This window comes from Solanum lycopersicum, chromosome 11, assembly GCF_036512215.1.
Source record: "Solanum lycopersicum chromosome 11, SLM_r2.1".
In the NCBI taxonomy this organism is placed as follows: Eukaryota; Viridiplantae; Streptophyta; class Magnoliopsida; order Solanales; family Solanaceae; genus Solanum; species Solanum lycopersicum.
The window spans coordinates 5,223,320-5,247,372 of NC_090810.1; the positions used below are offsets into that span (position 1 = coordinate 5,223,320).

A 24,053-nucleotide genomic window follows, 5' to 3' on the forward strand; every position below is an offset into this window, starting at 1 on the left:
AAACATGTCACGTGAAAAGATAAAACAAAAATATTATCATGAAAATAAAAAGAACATTATTTTTTAAACAAATTAAAAAGAAAATTAGAATATTTTTTTATGAAACTGAGGGATTAAATATCTAATAGCAAATACCTTAATTTGTACTATGTACTTTAGAAATTAAAAAGGTTCAAAATTACGTTACACTTGAAAATAATTTGAAAAAAAAAATATGTGGCTAGAACTGAATTATGAAAGTAAATTACCTAGGTTAAAAAAAAACAAACTAATTTTGAGGTTTTCATTTACCCTAGCTAGAACTGAAGCATTTCACAGAACTCAGAAGTAATCTTGTTCCTTGGTAAGCTTTAAAATCTTTGTTCCATTATTTTTTGGTTATTTGTCTGTGTTTTTATCATTACTTTCCCTTTTGGATGAACTTACAGTCCCTGAAACTAAGTGTATATATCTATTATTTTATTCTGTTTCAAGATTCTGTTTTTAGTTATTGGTTTCCTTTTTGGATGTATGTATGTGTTCATTAAATCAATAAAAGTTACATAAAAAAGTGTTCTTTGAAGGTTCAGATTCCAGGTGAGTCAATAAAATTAGGTATGATGGGAAATGTTCAGCTTTCATTGTGTTTTTTACTCAGGTTCTGTGATGGGGTTGCTTTAAGTATGTGGAAATCTTGAAATCCATAGTGATAGATTGTTTTCACTGTGTTGTTAACGTTCTTATTGTTAGTAATGGTTGGTGGGGATGGGGGTGGGGGGGGGGGGGATTTTTCATATGATAGACTATATGCTTGTTGGAATTGATGTTTAGGTAGTTCTTTGTTTTTGTTGTTGTTGACAAGGGAAACTGCTGTTGTTATCCTTTGGACGTGCACAGGGTGAACCTCACTCCTATGCAATAGCCTGCAAACCACACAAGAGAGGTAAATCACATTAGGCAAGCCATGACCGATGAGCTCGACCCAAAAGAAAACCCCCTTGTTGTCGCAAGCAAAGGATTTCAAACTTGGATCCCCATTATGGAAGTCCCAAGCCAAACCATCTGACCCAACCCGAAGGGTAGATGTTTAGGCAGTTCTTTATTAGTGGGATTTACCAATCTTCTCTTGGAAGTTCTGTATTAGTGGGCAGGTTATGTCGGTAGACTTGGAAGAATAGAAGGCAGACCCAAGGCAATATTACAAATGCAAAATTTGATAATATTTAATGAAAGTCGCACTCTATGAATTGAAATAAGGTTGGCTGTTTGGAACAATTTGACATTCTTTATATAGGGTCCAAATCACTCTTTTGGTAATCAAATACAGCAGCAACACATCCTGTGTAATCCCACAAGTGGGGTCTGTGGAGGGAGTTGTGTGTATGCAGACTTTACCCCCTGGGAGGTGGAGAGGTTGTTTCCAATTAATCATCAGCTCACGTCTTTTGGTAATCATATAGATTGATAGACATAAAGACATGATGGTAGACAGGAACCTGAAACAAAAATGCATGTTTATTAAGTGGTGGTAGTTATTTCAATTTTTACCACTAAACATAATGAGCTATTCACTTATGTCTATCCTTATTTTTTATTTTATTGAAATGGTAAGTATTATTGATATAGTACAACGATTGTGCCTTAATCCTATAGAACAGCTGCCACTCTAATAGGTGGTTCGTGGTTGATAGTCTTGATGCGTCCATCACATATAACATTTCTTGCAGAACCTTTAGCCTCTCGTTTTGCAAATTATCTTGTGAATAAGACATGCTCCTTTGGACACCAACCACATAAAACACACAACCTTGTAGAAGAATTGGAACTTACAAATAGATCTTTCTTGTTCCTTGGTAAGCACTAAATCTTTCTTCCATTATTTTTCCCTTTCCAATAACAGATCTGTATAATCCCCTGGATTCATGAAGTATTTATGGAAGTTATTCTTGCTTTAAAGACTGCGATTCATTGGTTTTACGAGGAGTTGGATGATTATTGTCTGTGTGCTACGTGCAGATAATTTGGTGATAACATACCTTTGTTGTTCTTGTTTATTTTCTGCAGATTCCCATTGGCACTGTATGATGCCACCTGAGAGAAGAAAGAGTGGTCGTCACAGGTCATCTATTGATCGACTAAGCAACCTTCCAAAGAATGTTATCAATTCCATCCTGATGCGTTTGCCTTTGCAAGATGCTTTAATGACAAGCATCTTATCGAAGAAATGGAGGTATAAATGGTGCAGCCTTCCACAGTTGACACTTGATGATGAACTTTGGGAGGAGACACGTGCCTTACTATCCCCTTCTATTAAGTTTACAAAAATTCTGTACCAGATTTTGACCCTTCATTCAGGACCACTTACTAAGTTTACCCTCTCCATTTCTGCACTGAGAAAATATCTTAAGATTAACAGTTTGATATATTTCCTCTCTAGGAATGACATTCAGGATCTTGTTCTTAAATTTTCGGAGTGGAACCGATACAGATTGCCACCTTCATTTTTCGCGTGTTCTCAGTTGAGGCATTTGACTCTCCAAAATTGTGTAATATGCCCTCCACCAGCCTTCAAAGGATTTGATATGTTAAATAGCCTGAATCTGTGTGACGTGACTATTTCTTCCAAACTACTAGAAAGTTTAATCTCTTGTAGCCCCTTGCTAGAGAAGTTGGTGTTGAAAATTTCAGATACTGCAGACCACCTTCAAATAAACGCTCCCAATTTGAGATCCTTTGACTTCACAGGCTGCATAAAATATATTTCTTTAAGGAGTGTTCCTCTTCTTTCTAAACTTTCTCTTCCGCACCAAAAATCTATTGAGGAATCAGAAAAATGTGATTTTGACAAATTTTTTCAGTTACTTTCTGCTCTTGAGCATCTCTACTTGGCAAATGGAAGTGACCAGGTAAATATTGCTTCACACCTTCAATGTAATGCGTTTCCACTGAAGTACCATCCTTTGGAATTTGAGTCATCCTGATTTTTGCACTTTCTTTGTAGTTCTTGGTTACAACTGCAGCTGAAATCCCAAGAAGACTTTCCTCTCCTCTTAACTATCTTAAACGTTTTAACATAACTCTGCGTGGATTAGCTGATTTTTTCGTTGCTCTTTGCTTGATACAAAGCTCCCCATACATACAAGATATTGAAATGGAGGTTAGTAGTGATACTCATATTTTTCTTTTTTCTTCTGTATGTGTTATTCACGTGTAGTGATGACTTCCTTAATTTCTTTATCTTTCTTAGGTATATTGCTTGAGGTATTATATATTAGAAAAACTTGAGGCTTCTAATGAAGTTGATGAAGTTCTCGCAAGTTTTTCAGATGTGACATTGAATCACCTTAGGACAGTTCAGCTTGGAGGAGTAGAAGGCATAAAGGTCGAATTGCAGCTTATCAAGCTTCTATTGACCAAATCTCCGATGCTGGTGAGAATGCTAATTGATCCATCGCGTGGTGATAACTATGATGCAAGAAGAGACAAGATAATAGCAGCAACAACAATTCAGCGGGCATCAAGTAAAGCTAATGTGGTTGTATCTGATGCATATGAAGATTATCGAGACATGACTCCCTAGTATCTGCTTGATTTTTGCCAGATCGATAAGAAGAATTGAAATTCAAAATTCTTGTTTGTAATCATTACAGTGCTAAGGGTATACGCTTCATTCCTTTTTCTTGAACGATCTATGAAATGAAACCTGGATATGAATCTACACTATGGTGCTTTATTTTCAAAGAACTGTGATTAAATGTGATATCCTTTAGGCATTTACCATAACAATTGTTATGTTTCTTTTCTTAATCATAGAGATGTCTGAATGACTGCAAAGTTCGACAGTGTCTTTTTTCTAGGCGCTCTTTATATTTGGTATCTTGCTTAAGGTTTGTGTACATCTTATCCCCTCCCCTCCGAACTTCGTATCAGAGTACATGTATGTTGTTGTTTCATATATATATTTGTATATATAGTTTCTTGTGTTACAAGTGAAAGAATAGACCTAGTTGGGGTTTGGTTAGGGGGGTGGGGGCAGAATTAAAAGTGAAGTGATTAAGCTTGAAAATTTTGGCCATAAGAGGCTTGAGGAGGGGTATAAGTAGGCCTAAGAAGTATCGAGGTGAGGTGATTAGGTAGGGATATGTTGCAATTTCAACTCACCGAGGATACGATAGGACAATGTATAAATCGAGGATTGGTAGAAGCTTAGATAGTATCATAGTTTTCTTTCCGTTATTTTTAGATTTATATTCTAGGGCAACTTTCACATATAACAAACATAAAATTCATATTTGTATGCTATAGCAAAGTTTGCATAATTGCGCTCAATAGCAAGCATATATATGTATAATTCGCTATATATATATATATATACACAATTGAAGCGAATTGTATAAAACGAGAAAGAGAAAGAGACTTGGGCAGAGAATCGTATAAGACGAGTATATAAAACGAACTGAATAATTATAAGTATACAGAACGATTATATACAACTTGAATTTGTATAAAATGAGAAAGGGATAAAGGCAAAAAAGACATGGGCAGGGAATATACAATTGAATTGTATAAAACGAGAAAGAGAGAAATTATATATAGTTTGAATTTGTATAAAAGAAGAAAGAGAGAAAGACAAAAGAGACTTAACAAGGTTGTACTTTTATTGTATAATTATAAGTGTATAAGACAGAGATATATGTATTTGCATGTGTACATATAATTTTCTCTCGCTTTATATAATTAAAAACATAATTTATACAATTTTATTGTATAAAGCGAGAGAGGCGAGCGAAAGAAGCGAACGAGAGAAGGAGAGATGGACTGACAAACAGTTTGCTATGGAACACAAATAAATCAAGCGGTAGCTACTATATTTATTTTATATTATTAGCTTGTCATTCTATATACTTATCCCTATATTCTGCTTATTGTTTCGCTTTGATATCTTATAATTTTTTGTTGTTTCTGTTACTGCTGCCTCTTTTTCACTATTCATCCAACTGCGTTTTTTTTCTTTCAAAAAAGTCTCTTTATAACATTTGCATACATTTTATCCTCCTAAATTCTACTTGTGTAATTACATTGGCTTTTTGTTGTTAACTTGAAAATTGGGGTTATTTTGTGCAAATATAAAAAATGAGGACAAAACTTAAACATTGCACTTAAAAAGGCTATTTATGCAAATAATACCATTTTAGTGTTCTGTTTTCCTTCTTTTCTAAAAAAATAAATAAATATATTTTAAAAAATAATTACTGATTTTAGCGACACTTTTTGTTTACAATCATTTGTAGTAATATTGTAATAAATCTGTAATATATATTAAAAGTGAATTATGTATTCGATATATTTGTACCATAATTATTTTTGAAATATATTATGTTTGTTTAGTAAAAAATTATCACATTATATTATAAATATATTAAAATATGTGATAAATGCATAATCTATCATTAAAACTTGTATATATGTGAACAATAAATTATTTTTTGTAACACGTATTAAACTTGTATTATAAATAAATTAAAAGTAATTAAATGAAAAAAAATTATTATTATAAATGATAAATATTTTTTTATTATAGTATATTTATCTATGTTTTTGAAAAATAAAAATAAAAACCACTATAATTCACTCTTATGGCTTTTTCACCAAATCCTCTATCCAACTGTGAGGGAGATGAACAAACCCTAGATTGAAATTGAAGATTTGAAGAATCCATACATTCAAAGCACTTTAAAGGGTATCGAAATCTACTATTACTTTTCTTCTTCTTTTTTTTTTTTGAAAAAAATCATTGCTTTCCCTTTTGAGGTTCTTTAGGATTAGGAAATGTAAATAGTAGTAAAGCTACTAATTTGATGTTCGAAATCTAGCAAAACTGATTTTAATGCTGTATTTGTTGCTTAAAATGAGCAAATTTTGTAGTTGATAAACCTAGATGAAGCAAAATGATAAGGGTATTTGATATACTAGATAATCCTAGTTCTTGGTGAGCTCAAAATGTAATTCTCTTTATTTTTTTGGTTTGATGTTGCAATGTTGTATGCTAGGGTTTGCTAATTCTAGTTTGATGTTTTTAAATCTTGCAAAAATCTGGTGAAAACAGCTTCTTAAGCTTATTTTATGATATATAATATGAGTGGATCATTTTTTTTTGAGTGTCATACCTGAACTATTAGGTGTGCATGTTTCTTACCTCAAATATCACCAAATAATTATCGAAACACGCTTCAATAATCCGTTGTTCTTTTTTGTACTTGAAAGAAGGTAATATTTGCGGTAGGAAAAGGGAACAACTGATATTTGGGGTGTGTTTTGATAGATAGTTGACGATAGTTCACGAGTGAACACTTGATCGTTCAGGTAGGGAACTTACAAAAATGTGATACTTTAGGTGTGTTTTTCGACTGTTAAATCTTGAAATGACCATATTTTATTGTTTGTATGATAGTTGATGGTAACTTAGAAGTAGCAAACAGATTTGGGATTCACAAATGTATTTTATGAAGTATTGCTAGGAAGTGCTCTGGCTTTAAGAATGATATTAGTGGATAATAAGCAATGTTTCATATTCACTGTAGGTGGATGAAGTGTGTATTTTTTCTACTAACTTTTCGTGTTTTTTTTAAGAATCTGCACCATATATCCTCGTCGTTATCATCATCATTCTATTTCGATATGGTTCGATCAAGACAACTTAATTATCTGTCCATATAACAGTGATATTAATAGGAAATGACTGACTGATTTCAACTAGAATGCATCTTTATTTCTTTTGTGTCCTGATTGTTTAGAGATTTTGTCAGTTTGCCCATATAATTTGGAGATGCATTCGTAAATAATATTGCTTATTTTCTACAGCTTCTTGGTGATTATTGTTATATGATGCCTCCTACGGGAAGAGAACATTGTCAAGGTTTACCTCCTGACATCCTTAGCGACCTTCATGATAATGTTATTGATGTCATTCTGATGTTTTTGCCTTGTAAAGATGCTGTGAGGACAAGTGTCTTATCAAGGAAATGGAAATATCACTGGTGTAGACTTGCAAGATGGAAGTTTGATGAATCTCTTTGGAGCACACAAAAGGATAAGCTTTACCCTACAGTTAAATTTAGAAAGATAGTCTACCAGCTTTTGACCCATCATGAAGGTCCCATTACTAAGTTTAAGCTCGACATTACTTACCTGCAAGAATGTCCTAGAATTGACAACTTCATATTTTTCCTGTCTAGGAAAGACATTCAACATCTTGTTCTTCACCTTCCACCGCGAAAAGATGAACTATACAGATTGCCTTCTTCAATTTTCATATGTTCGCAGCTGAGGCATCTATACAGTGCATCATCATCCATCGGCCTGTGAAGGATTTGATCGTTTAATCAGCCTGGAACTATGTAAAGTCACTATTTCTTCTGAATTGCTTGGACATTTAATATCTCATTGTCCGTTGCTTGAGAAGTTGGTGCTGAAAATCGCAAAAACATTAAACATCACTGAAATCAATGCCCCAATGTTGAGATCCTTTGATTTCACAGGCAGCATAAGTTCTATCTGTTTAAAGAATGTCCCTCTTCTGGCAAAATTATCTCTGATATGTGAAAATTCTTCTATGGAGGCTGAGATGTTTGATTATGCAAAGTTTTTCCAGTCTCGTTCTGCTCTTGAGCACCTCATCTTGAACTTCCGGTATAGCCAGGTAGATGTTGCTTCATGACTTCATTAATTGTACTTGCACATATGGAACTTCTTTTCGGCTAAGTCATGTTAAACGTTGATATACACATACGGAACTTTTCGGCTAAGTCATGTTGAATGTTGGTATATTTTTTCCTAGTTCTTTGCAGATGAAGCACCAACAAGGCTTCCCTTTTATCTGAACCGTGTCAAACATCTTAACCTGTCTCATGTTGAGCTGAAGGAATCATATACTCGCTCATGTGCTCTCTGCTTGATACGTAGCTTCCCACATTTAGAATATCTCAAAGTAGAGGTTCTTAGCAGGCGGCTGGTATTCTTTTCTTTCTTTCTTTCGTTCCTTTTTGCTGGTTTTTATTCATACTTCTTAGAATCCTCAATAATCTGATAATTGACTTCTCGTTATCTTTTTAGGTTTACGATGAAGCTGATAGTGGTATTCAAGAATCCCTTGAACTCGAACATTTCTCAGATGTCACATTTAATCACCTCAGGGAAGTTCAGATAATAGGCTTTAGTGGAACAACGCCTGAGATGCAGCTTATCAAGGTTTTGTTAGCCAAGTCTCCAGTATTGGTGAAAATGTACATCGATCCTGGTATTATTATTGACACAGGATCAGAAATTCTTACTGAGCTAGTAAAATTTCATCGTGCATCACCCGAAGCAGAAATAGACCTGGAGTATTATGGAAAGTTAGAACTGAATAGGCTAGAAACAGATGTCGATGGAGTTGTTTAACACTGTGTTTTCCCTTGTTGTAACAAGGTAAAGAGACGTGCGAAAACCTGTTTCTGTTTTGGAACATTTAGCATTTCTGGAAGGATGCTTTGATTAGTTTGTTCTGTTATAACATTAGTATCTGCTTATGAAATTTTACACACACTAGAGCTGTGTTTTGCCTTTCCTTAATGTCTGTTCCAAAACATGAGCATTGCTAGATGGATATTTTGATTAGTTTGTTTTGTAACAATATTGTCATTATATTTTGCTCATGAATGATTTATGGAATGTGATGCATAGGAAGTACTTTTCAACATTAATTTTTTTATGTTTGATGTCAGGGCTATCTACCTTCTCGAGGTAAAGGTAAGGTCAGCGTGAACTCCACCCTCCTCGAGATAGGGGTAAGGTGTATACTTTGGGCTGACTTAAATCCGATAAATAAACAATATCATAGTTGATAGTTCGGCTTGATGAATATGAAAATGACATAGGGTAGCTCTCGTGTTGCGTCTCATGAAGAATCGAGTAACAAATGTAGAGTAATGATGATAGTCAGAGACACATTTAAGATTTGAAGTTTATAATATGTAATATTCAATGAATGTTATAGAACATAGAATTTCAATCAAAATCATTATGTTCTTTTAACGATAAATCTAGGTTCAAAATGTATAAATTAAGTGGATGATCAATTTCTGAGTGGATAATTAAAGTTCAATCATAATTTTTTAGTTGATCAAACTCGAGAAATGATCTATTGAATTCAGACTTTCACAATTTAACTACTAATTTACTAAATAACATAATTTCTTACCTTCAAGTACATTTGTGTTCGCATAACTTTCAAATATCCTTTTTCAACTTCGACTCTAAAATATTATTTTTTACAAACTTCAATCAAATCATGTCGAAACGCCTACTAAGCACGTCGAAAATCATGTTTTTGAGCTTCTAAATTACCAGAAATTGCTTCATTCTCTCCTTCACATCTTTAATTAATTTGGAACTTTCACTATCATCATCACATACAACATTATAAAGGGTGTTTAGAACAAATCCAAATATTAGAATTAAACAAAGAATAGCTGCAATATCTTGTAAATTCATAATTTTGTATGAAGAAAATAATTAGAAGTGGGATTATTATATAATAGAGGGAATTTAAAGTGGTGAATTTTTAGTTGAAAAATGGTGGGACCTATGATCTTGAAATAAAATAATAAGAATATCTAGTCATTTTATCTTTTAGTTTGTCTTTTTGGAAGACCAAAAAAATTTAGCCAACTTTATTGACCCCTTATGTCTGAAAAATTTACTTGGATTTTTTTTATTATTGAAAAATTATCATTTACATGATTTAAAACTCGATAAATAATTAATAATAATATCAAAATTTAAGATTTCGTTTGTGGCATAATTTTGAACTAGTGGATGATGTGTGCTTAACTTTGATACATGTTTATCGTTCGAAATTTGATGAGTTGAAAATTCGCCCCTATATGATAAATCTACTTAAATATTAATTTTTCGTCTTTTACGGAATTTTAACTTGTGATCATACGTACTTAAATTTAGAAACAAATCATGTTTGGAGATAGTGATACATGATACGAAACTCGATAAATAATAGATCAATCATATATTTCCACTTAAATATCACTTAAGTTTTGTGTACGCATAATATATGAATTGATTTTGCTAATATATCGTGCTTTTAGTACCGATTAAAGTCCCGAATTAATTTAGTATTGAAAATTAAATTGCACAATAATATGATAGTGAAATCTATGATTGAACTAAGTTTATTTAATTAAAAGGTACAATAATGACGAAAATGATAAATGAATTAATGGTAAAATATGTATAGGAAATTAGTGACATCCAACTAGAAAAGTTTGGTAAAATACAGTAAAAAGATATTAAAAAATTGTCTTTTTAATATATATATACGTTTACTTTATAACGATGAATAAAATGATAAACAATTTAACTTTTACAAAAATGTTTGTAATGTATAGTTAACTTGAAGCATTTTTTTTTTTACATTTAGTCCTCCCTTTATTATAATTTTGATATAGAAATTATATATTTGTTTTAAAAGATAAAATAAAGTGGAAAAAACAAAAATGGAGGCACGTTATCTTATGATTAACTTTCATAAAATGTCTTTTTTGTCTCATAAAAATGTTGAAATTAAATTAATATTTGTACATTTCAAGAAGATAAAATGTTTGACATTAATAAGTAAAAGATGAAATTCTCCTTCTCATTAAGTAGAATGCAATTAAGTAAATCAAATTTATAAATAAAAAACTTATTAGAAGGAAATAACTAAGATTTAAAGTGCAATGATTGGTATTTAAATATGTATTTATACAAATAAAATATTAATATTTAATTAAATAAATCAGATTTTAATTTAATGGAGAGTCAAAATGACAATATTAGTATTCTTACAATTAAAAGTTTGTTAAAATATATTTTACATTTTTTTGTTAAAAAATTAATAGGAGCAATATTTGGTCAAAGGATAAAAGATCTTCTAACTTCTTAAGCATTTTGGTGTAACATTTTTTTGACTTTGGAATTTGGATCTCATGATAATTTTAATAAAAATTGGCGAAAAACTATAAATTTTATCCACGAGCACATGTAAAAATGATTCTTTAGAAATATTTAAAATTTAAAATACAAAAATATAATTATTAATAATTTGAAATTAGAATATCTTGTAGGCATTAATTGTTTTGCATGTCGTATACACTATCTTTATGATTGTATTTGTCTCATTGTTTAAAGCAAAAAATATACCCTTCAATCAAATATATTCTTAATACAAAATTACAAATACAGAAAAAGTATCATATATAGGAGCAAGTTTAGCATAACGCAACCAACGAAAAATAGAAAAATTCTAAGACAATTTTTTTCCTGTTTTTTCTTGATAATGCAAATTGAAACAAAGTTATAGTAATAAACATTCAATTTTTGACCATAAAAAATTAAAATATTTGGAAGACAAGTTAATGGAAGTGATATTCAACTACATAAATGGAGGGGTCTTACCATAGTTATGATCTCGACAAATAAGTAAAAAAAAAAACAAATACATCAAGCTTCATATTTTAGTAATTAACATTCATTCCCATAATCACATTATGCCTTGTAATCTTGACACAAATCCTCTTGCCTTGAAATTTTCTTCACCTGATTAAAGCTTCTCTAGTCTTCCACACACAAAAATTGTATCACATATAAATCTTTCTATAAAAAATGTTAAAAGATTATATTTATAGAAAAAAATATAGCTTTGGAATATGAAGATTCACTTACAAAGTTGAAAGGTCAAGTGTTACAAAAATTAAAGACAAATATTAATTAAGAACATAAATTAATTTAGAAGATAAACCATATACATGTATAGGGTAAATATTTCAAAAAAATAAAATTAAATTAGATATTTTAATTAAAAATTATTCTAAAGAAGTGCAAAAGTCATTAACATTTCTATTAAAATAATGTAACTTCATATTTAAATTAAATAGCTAAATATTTTTATAACATTTTCATTTATAATAAGGGTAAAATCATAATTTAAATTTTTTACTTTTTTGGTTCCCTCATATATATATATATATATATATATATATATATATATATATATATATATATATATATATATATATATATATATATATATATATATATAAGCATTGTGTTAAATAAAGTCAATTGTATCACAATTAATTTTATAATGTATACATTATCTTTCGTGGCAATAAATATAAATAATTTTGTCTATAACAATTAAGGCATAGCATGGAAAAAAAATCAACTTAGTCATAACAAAATTTAGAATTTTATGTGTGATTTATTAGAATAACACCTTGAATTTCTAATATTCTTTATGATATGGATAAACCTTTAATAAATTTTACACCATGACAATTTTTTTTTTGACTATTAACCTTAAAAGATTTGATACTAAACATTCATTTAATTAAAGTTCATTAATTAGGAGCCTTTTAAAAGCCCTTAAACAATCAATTAGAGACCTATGATACTTTCTTTATATACTTTTTTGCTCATTTTTTCTTTTATTATTGTCATTAATTACTTGTTCATTTTGACAAATCAAGAAAAGATAATTTTTCTATTTTTTTTACCTATTATACTCTTAGTAAAATGACTAATTCTTTTGAATAATGTAGAACTTTTCATCCACTTCATAATTAATAGGGGTAAAATGATAAACTCACTACGTCATTACTTATTTTCTTAGTAGATGTGCCAATTTAAAAGTAGACAAGTAAAAAGAGACGGAGAGAGTATTATTAAGGGTGTGTTCAAATAGGAAGGAACATGTTTTTTTCAATTTTCTCATGTTTAATTGCTTAGAGTCTATACAAGTATTTTTTGCTTACGTTAAATAAAATCCAAAAAATATTTTTCTTTATATCTAATACACCCTATCGCAAAATTAAAAAAACAGAACATATTTTTTCAATTTTCCATGGTTAATTTGGTTGGTCGAATTTTTTAAAAGATAAATAGTGAAAAAAATAACTTCCCTAATAGAAGTATCTATAAAAATATAGGCTCTCCCATGTCCTCTAACGCGGTTTATCTTTACCCAAAACCTAACATATATAGAAGCTCCGATCCCCACACCTTTACCACGACCCACCCTTTCTTGTATTTGTTTAGATTCTAGGGAAAAGGGTCTGATATACCCCTCAACTTTGTCATTTGGAGCTAATATACTCCCGTTATAAAAGTAGCTCATATATGCCCTTACCGTTATACAAACGGCTCACATATACCCCTCCCGTTACAAAATGACTCATATATACCCTTCATTTAACGGAAGTTAAAAAATTAGTTTTAAATTGATATTTATTACTTGTAATTTTTTTAAAAAAATTATTTAGGGATATATATGATTCTTCTATCAAAGTTCAAGGTATATTTTAATTTTTTTCATATATAAATTATTTTTTGACTTTTTTTATTATAATTATTTGAGTTTCTTATTCTTATTTTTTTCTTTCATTCCTTAGTTTAAAGAGAAAAAATTTAAACTATTTTTTTTGTGTGTATTGTAATTTAATTTCGTATTCGAAGAAAAAATTTGGTCATCTACAATAAGTTTTACAAGAATATTAGTGAAACATAAATAAATTTGATTATCAAAATAATAATTATAAATTAGTCATTGAAACAAAAAAAAGTCAAAAAAAATATGTTTGACGAGGATTAAATTTACTCATATGGGATTATATTTTTTAGACAAAAAATAATAAAAAATTAGATTAAAATTATTATTTTTTCCATTTCCGTTAGAGGAAAAGGGTATATGTGAGCCATTTGTTTACAAGTAGTGGTATATATGAGTCACTTTCATAACAAGGGAGTATATCAGCTCAAAATGACAAAGTTGAGGGGTATATCAGACCCTTTTCCCTAGATTCTATATGAATATGTTTTGCTTACGACAAATAAAAATCCTTAAAAATTATTTTTCTTTGTATCGAACTCTCGAAAAAAAAGTAATATCTCTTTCATTTTATTCCACGTAAGCAAAAGAATTATGTTAATCTGTTTCGAGTCTCCACTTCTCAAAAGTCAAACTCTTTGACTGAAGAACAAATCAACGGTCAGAAATGTCTCTAGTCTCTCATCAATCATCACTACCGTCCATTTCTCATTTCAAAATTTCAAAATTCCTATAAAGCCCAAAGGGTATTCTCGTCATTTAACATTCTCTAGCCGCGAAAAAACTGAAACTTCAACCGTTTGAAAAGCTTCTTCTTCTTCTTCTTCAGTAACAAACTCCAACTTCCTAAAATCTGTTAAAAATCTCAGAGTTTTTTCGATTTTTTTTGAAGAGCTAAATATGAAAATGGCTACAGAGAAGATGAAGAAGGGAGTGTCGAATATCTATGAGTTTCATAGTTTTCTTGATCCGGGATGTCCGATTACGCCAATGGGTCCGTTTCGTGATAATATTCGGTATTTTCTTCAGGAATGTGCTGAGGTTAAGGAGTATACAGTTGAAGGAATGCCAATTTGGTGTACGTTTTTGGTGCATAAGAGTAAAGGTGTGCTGATTCCTCTTTACACCATTGAAGAGAATGTGAAGAGCTCTGTTAGAACTTTCTGTGATCACTGTAGATGTGCTGGTAAGTTCTGAATTCGAATACCCTTTTGGTTGTTTTGTCGATTTTTGCAGTTGGGTTTTGGAGATTTAGTGGTTCTTTTGAATTTTTGGGGTTAATGGGTTTTGGGGATTTGTCGGTTCTTTTGAGATTTTTGAGTTTTGGGGTTTATGTGTTCTGTGAATTTATTGGTTTTTTGGGATTTTTGAGTTTTGGGGTTTATGGGTTTAAGGAATCTGTGAAATTTTGGTTTTCAGGTTGGAGTCATCATCTTGTTTCGAAGAGGAAATACCATTTGATTATACCAGCTGATAGTGAATGGAAAAAGCATCTTGATGATGGTGTTTTTGATGATCAAACTCACATTTTGCATGGTTTGATTCATTCTAATGGATTTGGGCATTTGATTTCACTTAATGGAATTGAGGGTGGATCGAAATATCTCTGTGGACGTGAAGTAATGGATCTCTGGGAACGTATTTGCACGAGTTTTCGAGCTCGGTAATGAACATTTCTCTATGATTTTAAGATGTCTGATTCTGTTTTGAGTGTATTAGTTCAGTTCTTCAAATATGTTCATCTGTTTCTCTTGACAGGAAAATCACTGTTGAAGATGTATCCAGGAAGCATATGATGGATTTGCGCTTGTTGTATGGGGTTGCTTATGGGCATACATGGTTTGGCCGGTGGGGTTACAAGTTTAGCCATGGAAGTTTTGGGATAATGGAACACCACTATGAAAAAGCTATTGAAATGTTAAGCTCAATTGAGCTTGATCAGGTGATTGATGATTTCAGATACATCAGTAGATCCAATGTTATGAAGCAGGTGATTGCTTGTTATAGAGGTTTGAGCAACACTCCTTTGATCACGGTCCGTGACCTCTTCAGGTTCATCCTTGTTGTCAAGTCCGGCAATTTAGTTAAGGAGAAGCCAAATGTTACTGCTCCTGTTTTACGAGCATGTTCTGCACGATACTTGATAAGAAATGCTGCACCAAACAAGTCTGTGGGGAAGGAAAAATCAGTGAGGTATAGAAAGTTTTCGAATGTTGCAGCATCTCTTGACAGTAGATGGCCAGTGAGGAGACTTGAGTTCACTGCAGATGTGATTGTTGAGGCGTTGAGAGAAAAGAGAGAAGCAATCAGATTTGGAAGTTGTGGGATGAGTAGGCAAGAGGCGAGGGATGCTGCTCGTCTCCACATTGGCGATACAGGATTGATTGACTACGTGCTGAAATCAATGAACAATGTGATTATTGGAGGCTATGTAGTTCGTCGTGCAGTGAATAGAGCCACGAGGGTGTTGGAGTACACGATTCAGGAACTTCGGAATTGTGATCAGCCTGAACAAGAAAAGCTCCCCGAGCCATTTCAGGACTACAATGTTAATCCTGGAGCTGATGTGTACACTGATGTTCTGTGCTTGTATAATAATCTTCTTTTGAGCTTCGCGGAATCTGATGAGTTAAGCCTGGCTGTTAGGATAGTATTGGACAGTAAGCAATTTTTGAAGGAATGGCCATTTAGTGATGATCCAAATGACAGCTTGTTGAGGTTCATTTGTTGCATTTTGCCTAATTCTAATGGTTTGGAAGCTGTATTTACAAAGGGATATCCCCCAGGAGAGGTGGTTGAAGTTCCGCTACACTCAACAATTGGTGATCTAAAGATAGCAGTTGAGTCTGCAATGAGGGACACTTATTGCATTATGGACAATTTGATGATAACAGATATTGTAGGGATGGAACAACTGGAAGATTATGAAGTGCTCTTTGGCATCGTCCAGTCTGGCTCAGAACTTTGGGTGAGGGGTTTCGGGTTGGATTTGGACAGCGAGTTGAAAAATGAAGGAGGGTCTGATAACTGGACAGTGAACTGTAGGTGTGGTGCTCGGGATGATGATGGTGAAAGGATGGTTTCATGTGATATATGTGAGATATGGCAGCATACTCGCTGCTGTGGCATAGAAGATTCTGAGGTTGTGCCACCATTGTTTGTGTGTGAGGCTTGCTGCACTTCACTTGCACCACCAAGAGCACAGAACAGCTTTGAGTTTGGTCATTATGGGACTGCTGCAGCACTAGTGCCTTGTGCTTCTCACTTTGGCATGGACCTGATATACTGAACTTTTAGGGGCAGATGACTGATGTCAAGATTTGTATAGACATCAAAAGGATAGTTATACTAGTCATATACTTGTGCAGTTTCTCTGTATTCTTTTTGTATTGTTACACGTGTAACTCGATTCTTTCAAAGACAAACACAATAAGCAATGATGATCCATATAATCTGTGTGTCCCCCTGCTTCTTTACACTTCCCTTTCAGAACTTATTGTTCATTTATCTGTTTGATGTACATGTATGATGACTACAACAGTTAAAATACTAGCATTGAAATCTAGTTGTGAATGTTTGATGGCCTATATCTGTGGATCTTCCAGAAAATTTTAGCTGATTCTGATTCAAGTCATATGCTGATGAATTTTGTACTCACTCCGTTTCAATTTGTTTGTTTTACTACCTATTATAGTCTGGTTTCAAAACAGATGCATCCTTTCTTAAACTCATGTCAAGTTATAACTAGCTTAACCACTAAAATGACTAACTAACTAGCTAGTGATATTACTATTTTATCCTTCTAGTCTATAGTACTTCATTCGACACTCCTCCGTCAAGCTAGGTAATGGGAAAATATTACAAGTTCCTAGCTTGAAATTGAGATATAAATGTTGTACAGAATTGAGGCCTTTGGTAAGTAAATCAACTGGTTGATCTCTTTGTTGATATGTACCTTGTTGCCACTGTCTGTTTTTTTCTCTTAAAAGTGACAATCTATTTCAATGTGTTTGGTTCTTTCGTGATAGATTTGGTTAGCTGCCATTGTATAAGCTTCATGTTCACACCCAACTCTTTTAGCAATCCTATAAGCCATATTAACTCTGATACTGTGGCATCCATACTCCTGTATTCTGCTTCTGCAGAGCTCCTTGAGATTGTAGTTTGTGTAACATCTCATAACTCGAAATACCCAAGAATAAGCTAAGAAACTAAAAATAATCACTTTTGGAAATAAAGATAAAAATCTGGAAAATATCCTAAGTTAAGAAAATGAGTTTTGATCATTTTTAATGGCGATAACTCCTAGCTCAGGATGAGTTAGAGGTAGTTCTTTATATGGTTGGAAAGCCCTTGGAGAAATCTTTCTAGCGTCGCATTTTCAATATCGTATGAGGGAGATATGCCTATCGGAAGTAGGGTTGTGGGATCGAGGAAGGTTTTAATTCGGATTTAAGGAAGGGCAAACTAGTCTTTTCACCAATTAATTTCATATTTCGTTTTAGGGATTTATTTGGGGTAAAAACCAATTTTGGTCAGATTAGAAAGTTTAACTTTACGCATAGGGCTTGGAGAAGAGAGAAGAGAATAAGGAAAGGGAGAAAGATCAAGGATTCACCTAGAACGCCAAGGAATTGCGAGTGGAATTTGTCGGGGGTGATCTCTATCAAGGTATGTGAAATCTTTCATGTTGGGATAATTCATCCACTCACCCAACTTGTTTCAATTCAGTGGTTTTAGAATTGTTTACATGATTTATAATTAAGTGAATTCTTGATGAATCTTGTCAAATCACTATTGGTTGAGTTGTTTGAATGCCCATTGATGTTGTATCATAATTCCCGAGTTGTTTTCTAAGTTAGATTTATTAGGTATTGGAGGTATTAATGATCCTAAGGGTTTGGATAAAGAACTATGGAGGTTTAGGCGATTTAGGATCAGAAAACGAGAGAAGAAAACCGTTTAGATGCATCTGGGAAGCAATAGGTGTGGCGCACCCCATCTGCGCCAGAAGGCCTGGGGCGGCGCGCCAAAAAGGTGCCTCAGACCAAATGGTCTGGCGCGGCGTGAACCGAACGCACCTAAATCAACATTTTCCGCTTAGTTTTCATAGTTTAGCCTTTTTAAGTCCTTCTAAGGTATATTAACATCTTGCAGTGATTTTAATTACTTCAAATGATTTCTAAACACCTAGAAATCACCAAAGAACACGAATCATAACCTTGAATCTATAATCCAATTCAAGAAAAGTTAACATCAAAGCCAAAGGAGTTAAGAGTCAAATCTAAAGTTAAGAAGTTAGTCCAAAGCAAAGTCCTTAAAGGTTTTCAAGAGTTTTTATTAAACGTTTTAACTTCGTTTTAAGGCTCAAGTTTTAAGTTAAAGTAAAGAGTAAAAAGTAAGTTGAAGTCTTTCCTTCAAGAAATATAAGGGAACTAGGTATTCCTTAAAAGTTGATTTAATATTCAATTTTCAAGTTAAGCAAAGAGTAAAGAGTAAAGTGTTGAGTTCATTTCTCAAAAGTTTTAAGGGAACTAAGTATTCCTTAAAAGTTTATAAATGTTTTCACATTTAAGTTAAGAGGAAAATAAGACTTTCCAAAAGAGTTTTGAACAAGAAAATGGAACATTGATTCTAAGAGAGCTTTTTAAATCAAAGCTAAAAATGTTAGAGCAATTATCTCTATCCAAAGAAGAAAGTTGTTTTTAGAAACATGAGGTAAAATATATTTTAAGAGTAGTATTGAGCACCGATGTTGGAATGAGAGTTCATATTAACTCAAGTCTCCATGAAAGCCATGTAACCATCATGGGTATTAACGAGTCATACTTTTTAGATGAACACCTAAGTTAAGCTAGTGAATTTACTAAGTTGAGGAGTTCTATGCATCAACAAAGTATAGACAGTTCTGGTAGCATGGACAAGACATTTTATCACCACTTAGGCTCATAGTGGTGATTGTCGGTTATAAAATCTCCCTTAGAAGTTATATTACTTCATATATAAGTAAAATTGAGTTTGTTATTGCATTTTCAACGAACTAAGTGTTTACATTGTTTTACAAGCTTTTATATATATATATATATATATATATATATATATATATATATATATATATAACATTGCGTGTGTCTTATTGCTTTATATGTAATCAAGTTATTCATGAGTTGAGCAGAGCCGTAAGTGTTTCTTCTTACTCTTTTCAAGCTTAAGTTTTGTTAGCATTCCAACTCGCATACTCATACATTCAATGTACTGATGCCAGTTGACCTGCATTGTATTATAATGTAGACACAAGCAACCAGGATGAGCATCACCCAACGCCTCGTTGGTTCAACTGAGCAATCGAAGTCAAGTGAGCCTTCTCGCATTTTGGGGGACACATTTATTGCTTTCAGTCTTTCATCGGGGTCTGTCTCAACATCCATCTCAATTTCCAAAGGCTTCATAGATGGACAATCATAGTTCAGTTTTGAGACTCTTCTTGTTTTGCAAATGTTTTGCTATGAGACTTAAGTGTCATTTTGGCCAAGATATTTATTTCATTTTATCTTTATGAGAAGGTTTCTTGTCTTATATTGAGTTAAGTCTTCCTTTGAGTTAAGTAAGTCGGATCAAGGGTTTGCTCAAGGCCAACAATGGTCATTGGGTGTCAGCCACGTCCAGGATATACACTCGGGGCGTGATAATTTGTTTCTTAGACTTCAAAGCTATCAAGGATTTACCAAACTTGACTAGGTAGCATGAACATGAAGCCCAGTCTGAACCACAGTAAATTGTTAGTGTAGTGTTCTTGTTCCTGGACATTAGAATTAGACCAGGTTGGTTCATCACATACATCATAATCCTTATAGCAACATCCATTTGAGAACTTTTAAGTTGTTGAAGAAACCGACTTTAAGTATTGACCCCAAATGATATATCATGTCTTGTCACAGTTGGAACCAATAATTTCCCTATCAGTCTTTGATATGATCCATGATCTACTAGCAGATCATTTGTGTTAGAAATTTTCTGAGCTTCTTGATCTGATGTGATCATCATATTCACTTTCTTTGCATGAGATTAAAGGAAATAATTCCTACTATTGTGGTTAAGAACCAGACAACCTTTGTAGCTAGAATATCCTTGACACAATATATTGATTTGACATCATGTGTTGAAATTGACTTAAGGTAAGCGTATGACATGATTAGTTGGAACTTCATAGACGACGTTTTGAGAGGGTTTGGCTTTCCAGTATATTTTGTGAAATTAATCATGACGTGCGTAACATCTACTACTTTTACTATCAAAGTGAACGGAGTAGGGCATGGATACTTTGAAGGAAAGAGGGATCTTAGGCAAGGAGATCCCATGTCACCATTGTTGTTATTGTTGGTAATGAAATACCTCTCCAGAACTTTGGGGAAGATGGGGAAGCTGAACTCACTAAAGGAGCAAATGATTCATTGGTATAGTAGGGGGAACGTACCAGCTCTCCCCCTCTGGTATTTATTCAGTTTCCAAGAGTTATATCGCTTTACATGGTCAGTTGCCTAGAGTGAAAGAAACAGAGCTTATATGGAATTCAATTATGCAGCCAAAGGATAGAATAATTTGCTTTCCAAAACAAAATACTTACCAAGGAAAGAATGACCAGGTTGAACAGTTCGGTTGATCACCTTACATGTTCCTTGTGTGAGAAAGATGAAATATTGACTCGGAATCATTTGTTTGCTAGATGTGGCTGGATATTGGATATAAAAGTCCGCTCTCTTTACATGGTCAGGCATGTACTTACAATAGAGGGAAGTAATACAAAATCTACAATGGTTCCAAAGAAGAAGATGGAAGAGGTTCCAAAAGGAAATAGACACAGCAATTTATGGTACTATGATTTATCACACTTGGCGAGCAAGGAACATGAAGATTTTCAGGAACACATATGTAAATACGAGTTTTGTTATAGCACAGATCCAAAGGGTGATTAGGGAGAGGATAGATTTGTTGCACTGCTCCAAAAGAGCTCATAGATGCTCTAACTTAGTGTCCAGAGTTTGTAACTAGATTGTTGGTATGACTTGTTTGATTTTTTGTTTTTGCTTGAGGTCTAGATACTTGATGCAATCTTCTTAAAAGGGGGTGGTGTTACTGGATGCTCCTTAATTCTTTAAATGCTTCTTGTTGTTGGAATGATAATATTTCACAGTTATTCCAAAAAAAAATATAAGTGAAAAAAGATCAAGACCCTAAGCATGGATAACAATAAAGCCTCGACTAACAAGGATAACAATGAAGTCTCGACCGATAAGGATAGCACAACACGAAGGCTCAAAGTGAGACAACTATAAGCTGGAACAAAAAGAGAACAATCTAGGTGAAAAAAAATCAAGACCTAAGCATGTATAACAATAAAACCTCGGCTTATAAGGATAAGAATGAAGACTTGTTTGATAAGGATAGCAATGAAAACTCAAAGTGAAACAACGATAAGCTGGAACAAAATGAGAACAATCTAGGTGAAAATAATCAACACACATGAATAACAATAAAGCCTCGACTGGTAAGGGACAATGAAACCTCATTTGATAAGTCGATGAATGATGCAAGGCATAATGAACAGAAACAATGGAACAAAGACAGAACAATATAGATAAAAATAAATCAAGATCCCAAGCATGGATAACAATAGAACATCCTGATAAGGATAACAACGAAGTCTCGACTGATAAGGATAGAAATGAAGACTCAAAGTGAAACAACAATAAACTGGAACAAAAAGAGAACAATCTAGGTGAAAAATAATCAACACGCGTTAATAACAATTAAGCATTGACTGATAAAGATAACAATGAAGCCTCAACTAATAAGGATAACAATGAAGACTCGTTTGATAAAGATAGCAATGAAGACTCAACTCGACTAATAAGGATTGCAATGAAGTCTCGACTGATAAGGATATCAATGAAAACTCAAAATGGAACAACGATAAGCTAGAACAAAAAGAGAACAATCTTGGTGAAAAAATCAACACGCATGGATAACAATAAAGCCTCAACTGATAAGGATAACAATGAAGCCTCAACTGATAAGGACATCAATGAAGACTTGTTTGATAAAGATAGTAATGAAGACTTAGCTCGACTAATAAGGATTGCTATGAAGCCTTGTTTGATAAGTCAAAGAATGATGCAAGGCATAATAAGCCGAAGAATGATCAGCATAATAAGCAGAAACATTCTCCTTCATAGTCTCAAGATTCAAAGCACTGACATGCTTAAACATTCCCTTTTTGTGAGGATTGCTCTCTAGATTTGCGGTAATATAAAGCAGTGAGTCTTTATATCAAATAAATAAACAACAATAAATCACGAGCTTGAAATTCTAAACTTGTTGAATTCAATTCAATTCAATTACATTATCTTTACTGAAAATAAGTTCTCATGGTGTTGGCAAGTCATAGCGGCAAATAGGACAATAATGGCTCGTTTCTAACCAGGTTGTAATACAATCTCCATGAAACATATGGGAGCAAGGCATGCAAATGATCTTTCCACCCTCCTTCTTGAGCGCAAGTTGTTCAAGACAGATAACACATTCAATATCCTTCAAACATTGATCATCATCAATATCCATTCTCTCTGGCAACTCCATTACTGAAGTCTTAGTAGCAGGTACCATACCCCCATTCAAGCGTCGCGGTATTCCTTGCATCCTCCCATCCAAAACATATTCCATTTTCAAAGCAATACCAACAAAAATCTCCAAGTATTCACAATTAGTATTACCCACCCTTTTCAACACACGCTCAAGAATTTTATCCATTTGAAGTATCATTTGTCTTATGACATAGTCATTAGAAACCTCATAATAGTCACCCCAATTGGTGAAATTTTCTTTAAGAACACTGAAAAACACGTCTTGTGACGTGTATTGAGAAGGGCATAGTTTAACCTCACATGATCTTGTCTCAAATTTATAAAATTCATTCAAATATATGAGTTCTGAGGGTTGATTTACAGGTGATTTACGCCAAGCCTCTTGGCGAGCAAAAAGGGTAAACTGAAGCACTAAAGTAGGTAAATCACTCTTGATATTACCACTTCTATTACTATACTGATGAAAGTTAAATATCGGTCGAGAACGGATTCTAATTTGAGATGCATAGTGGTGACGCCTCTCTCCGAAATCAACCATTGAAATCAAAACTGAAATTAAATCAAGCAAGATTTTCTTAACACCGAAACAAATCCAAATCAAATTAGGTTTAATAGATCTAGTCAAATTCGGATAAGTAATTCTATAACCATGAAAAAAAACACAATAATCTAAGCAATTTCTGGGTAAAATCACAACAGAGCAATCATAAAAGTGAAAATCAACTTACAGATTTGCAAAAGGGCAATTATGCTTTGTTTCTCTTCTTTTCTCCCATCAACTTTGATCAGATTTGGGGTTTCTAGGGTATATATACTCGTGCATATTACTCCGTCCACCAAATAACTGTATATATATTCTATCCTTCTTAAACCCCACTTACAGGATTTCATCCAGAATATTATTGTTGTTGTGCATTTAGTCCCTTGGTCTCATATTTATAATATTACAGGCAATTTTTCTGCAATTTGCGCGGTCATAAAAACTTATATTGAACTTGCAATTAATATTCATA

General features: G+C 32.8%; 4 protein-coding genes and 1 long non-coding RNA gene across 16 annotated transcripts; 4 read left to right on the top strand and 1 right to left on the bottom strand.

Moving 5' to 3' along the window:
• Nucleotides 1–153: 153 nt before the first annotated feature.
• On the top strand, nucleotides 154–3,697 carry LOC101265601 (F-box/FBD/LRR-repeat protein At1g13570). 12 transcript variants are annotated; one of them, XM_069291139.1, is made up of 6 exons: nucleotides 206–343; nucleotides 1,707–1,832; nucleotides 2,044–2,209; nucleotides 2,417–2,885; nucleotides 2,981–3,136; nucleotides 3,227–3,697. In XM_069291139.1, exons 3-6 carry the CDS (start codon nucleotides 2,061–2,063, stop codon nucleotides 3,557–3,559), a joined length of 1,107 nt encoding a protein of 368 aa, XP_069147240.1. In that variant the 5' UTR covers nucleotides 206–343; nucleotides 1,707–1,832; nucleotides 2,044–2,060; the 3' UTR covers nucleotides 3,560–3,697. The 12 variants fall into 12 exon arrangements, with proteins under 12 accessions (XP_019066746.1, XP_069147236.1, XP_019066741.1 ...); XM_069291140.1 differs by lacking the exon at nucleotides 206–343 and adding an exon at nucleotides 386–443; XM_069291135.1 differs by having other exon boundaries at nucleotides 188–343; nucleotides 842–1,832; nucleotides 2,044–2,885.
• Nucleotides 3,698–5,598: 1,901 nt separating this feature from the next.
• LOC138339497 (uncharacterized) lies at nucleotides 5,599–7,132 on the top strand. The gene is made up of 3 exons (XR_011212284.1): nucleotides 5,599–5,719; nucleotides 6,841–6,895; nucleotides 6,971–7,132. It is a non-coding gene; the product is annotated as an uncharacterized lncRNA (long non-coding RNA).
• A 210-nt stretch (nucleotides 7,133–7,342) lies between these two features.
• On the top strand, nucleotides 7,343–8,716 carry LOC101244546 (F-box/FBD/LRR-repeat protein). Its single transcript, XM_026028329.2, has 3 exons — nucleotides 7,343–7,678; nucleotides 7,817–7,990; nucleotides 8,092–8,716. The coding sequence occupies exons 1-3, from the start codon at nucleotides 7,493–7,495 to the stop codon at nucleotides 8,416–8,418; spliced, it is 687 nt and encodes a 228-aa protein (XP_025884114.2). The 5' UTR covers nucleotides 7,343–7,492; the 3' UTR covers nucleotides 8,419–8,716.
• A 5,604-nt stretch (nucleotides 8,717–14,320) lies between these two features.
• Nucleotides 14,321–16,964, top strand: LOC101244829 (PHD finger protein MALE MEIOCYTE DEATH 1). The gene is made up of 3 exons (XM_019210851.3): nucleotides 14,321–14,585; nucleotides 14,819–15,062; nucleotides 15,158–16,964. The coding sequence occupies exons 1-3, from the start codon at nucleotides 14,321–14,323 to the stop codon at nucleotides 16,686–16,688; spliced, it is 2,040 nt and encodes a 679-aa protein (XP_019066396.2). The 3' UTR covers nucleotides 16,689–16,964.
• Nucleotides 16,965–22,607: 5,643 nt separating this feature from the next.
• LOC101265880 (uncharacterized) lies at nucleotides 22,608–23,969 on the bottom strand. Its single transcript, XM_004250163.4, has 2 exons — nucleotides 23,769–23,969; nucleotides 22,608–23,589 (listed from the first exon to the last, which is right to left on the bottom strand). Exons 1-2 carry the CDS (start codon nucleotides 23,929–23,931, stop codon nucleotides 22,823–22,825), a joined length of 930 nt encoding a protein of 309 aa, XP_004250211.3. The 5' UTR covers nucleotides 23,932–23,969; the 3' UTR covers nucleotides 22,608–22,822.
• Between the last annotated feature and the right edge of the window lie 84 nt (nucleotides 23,970–24,053).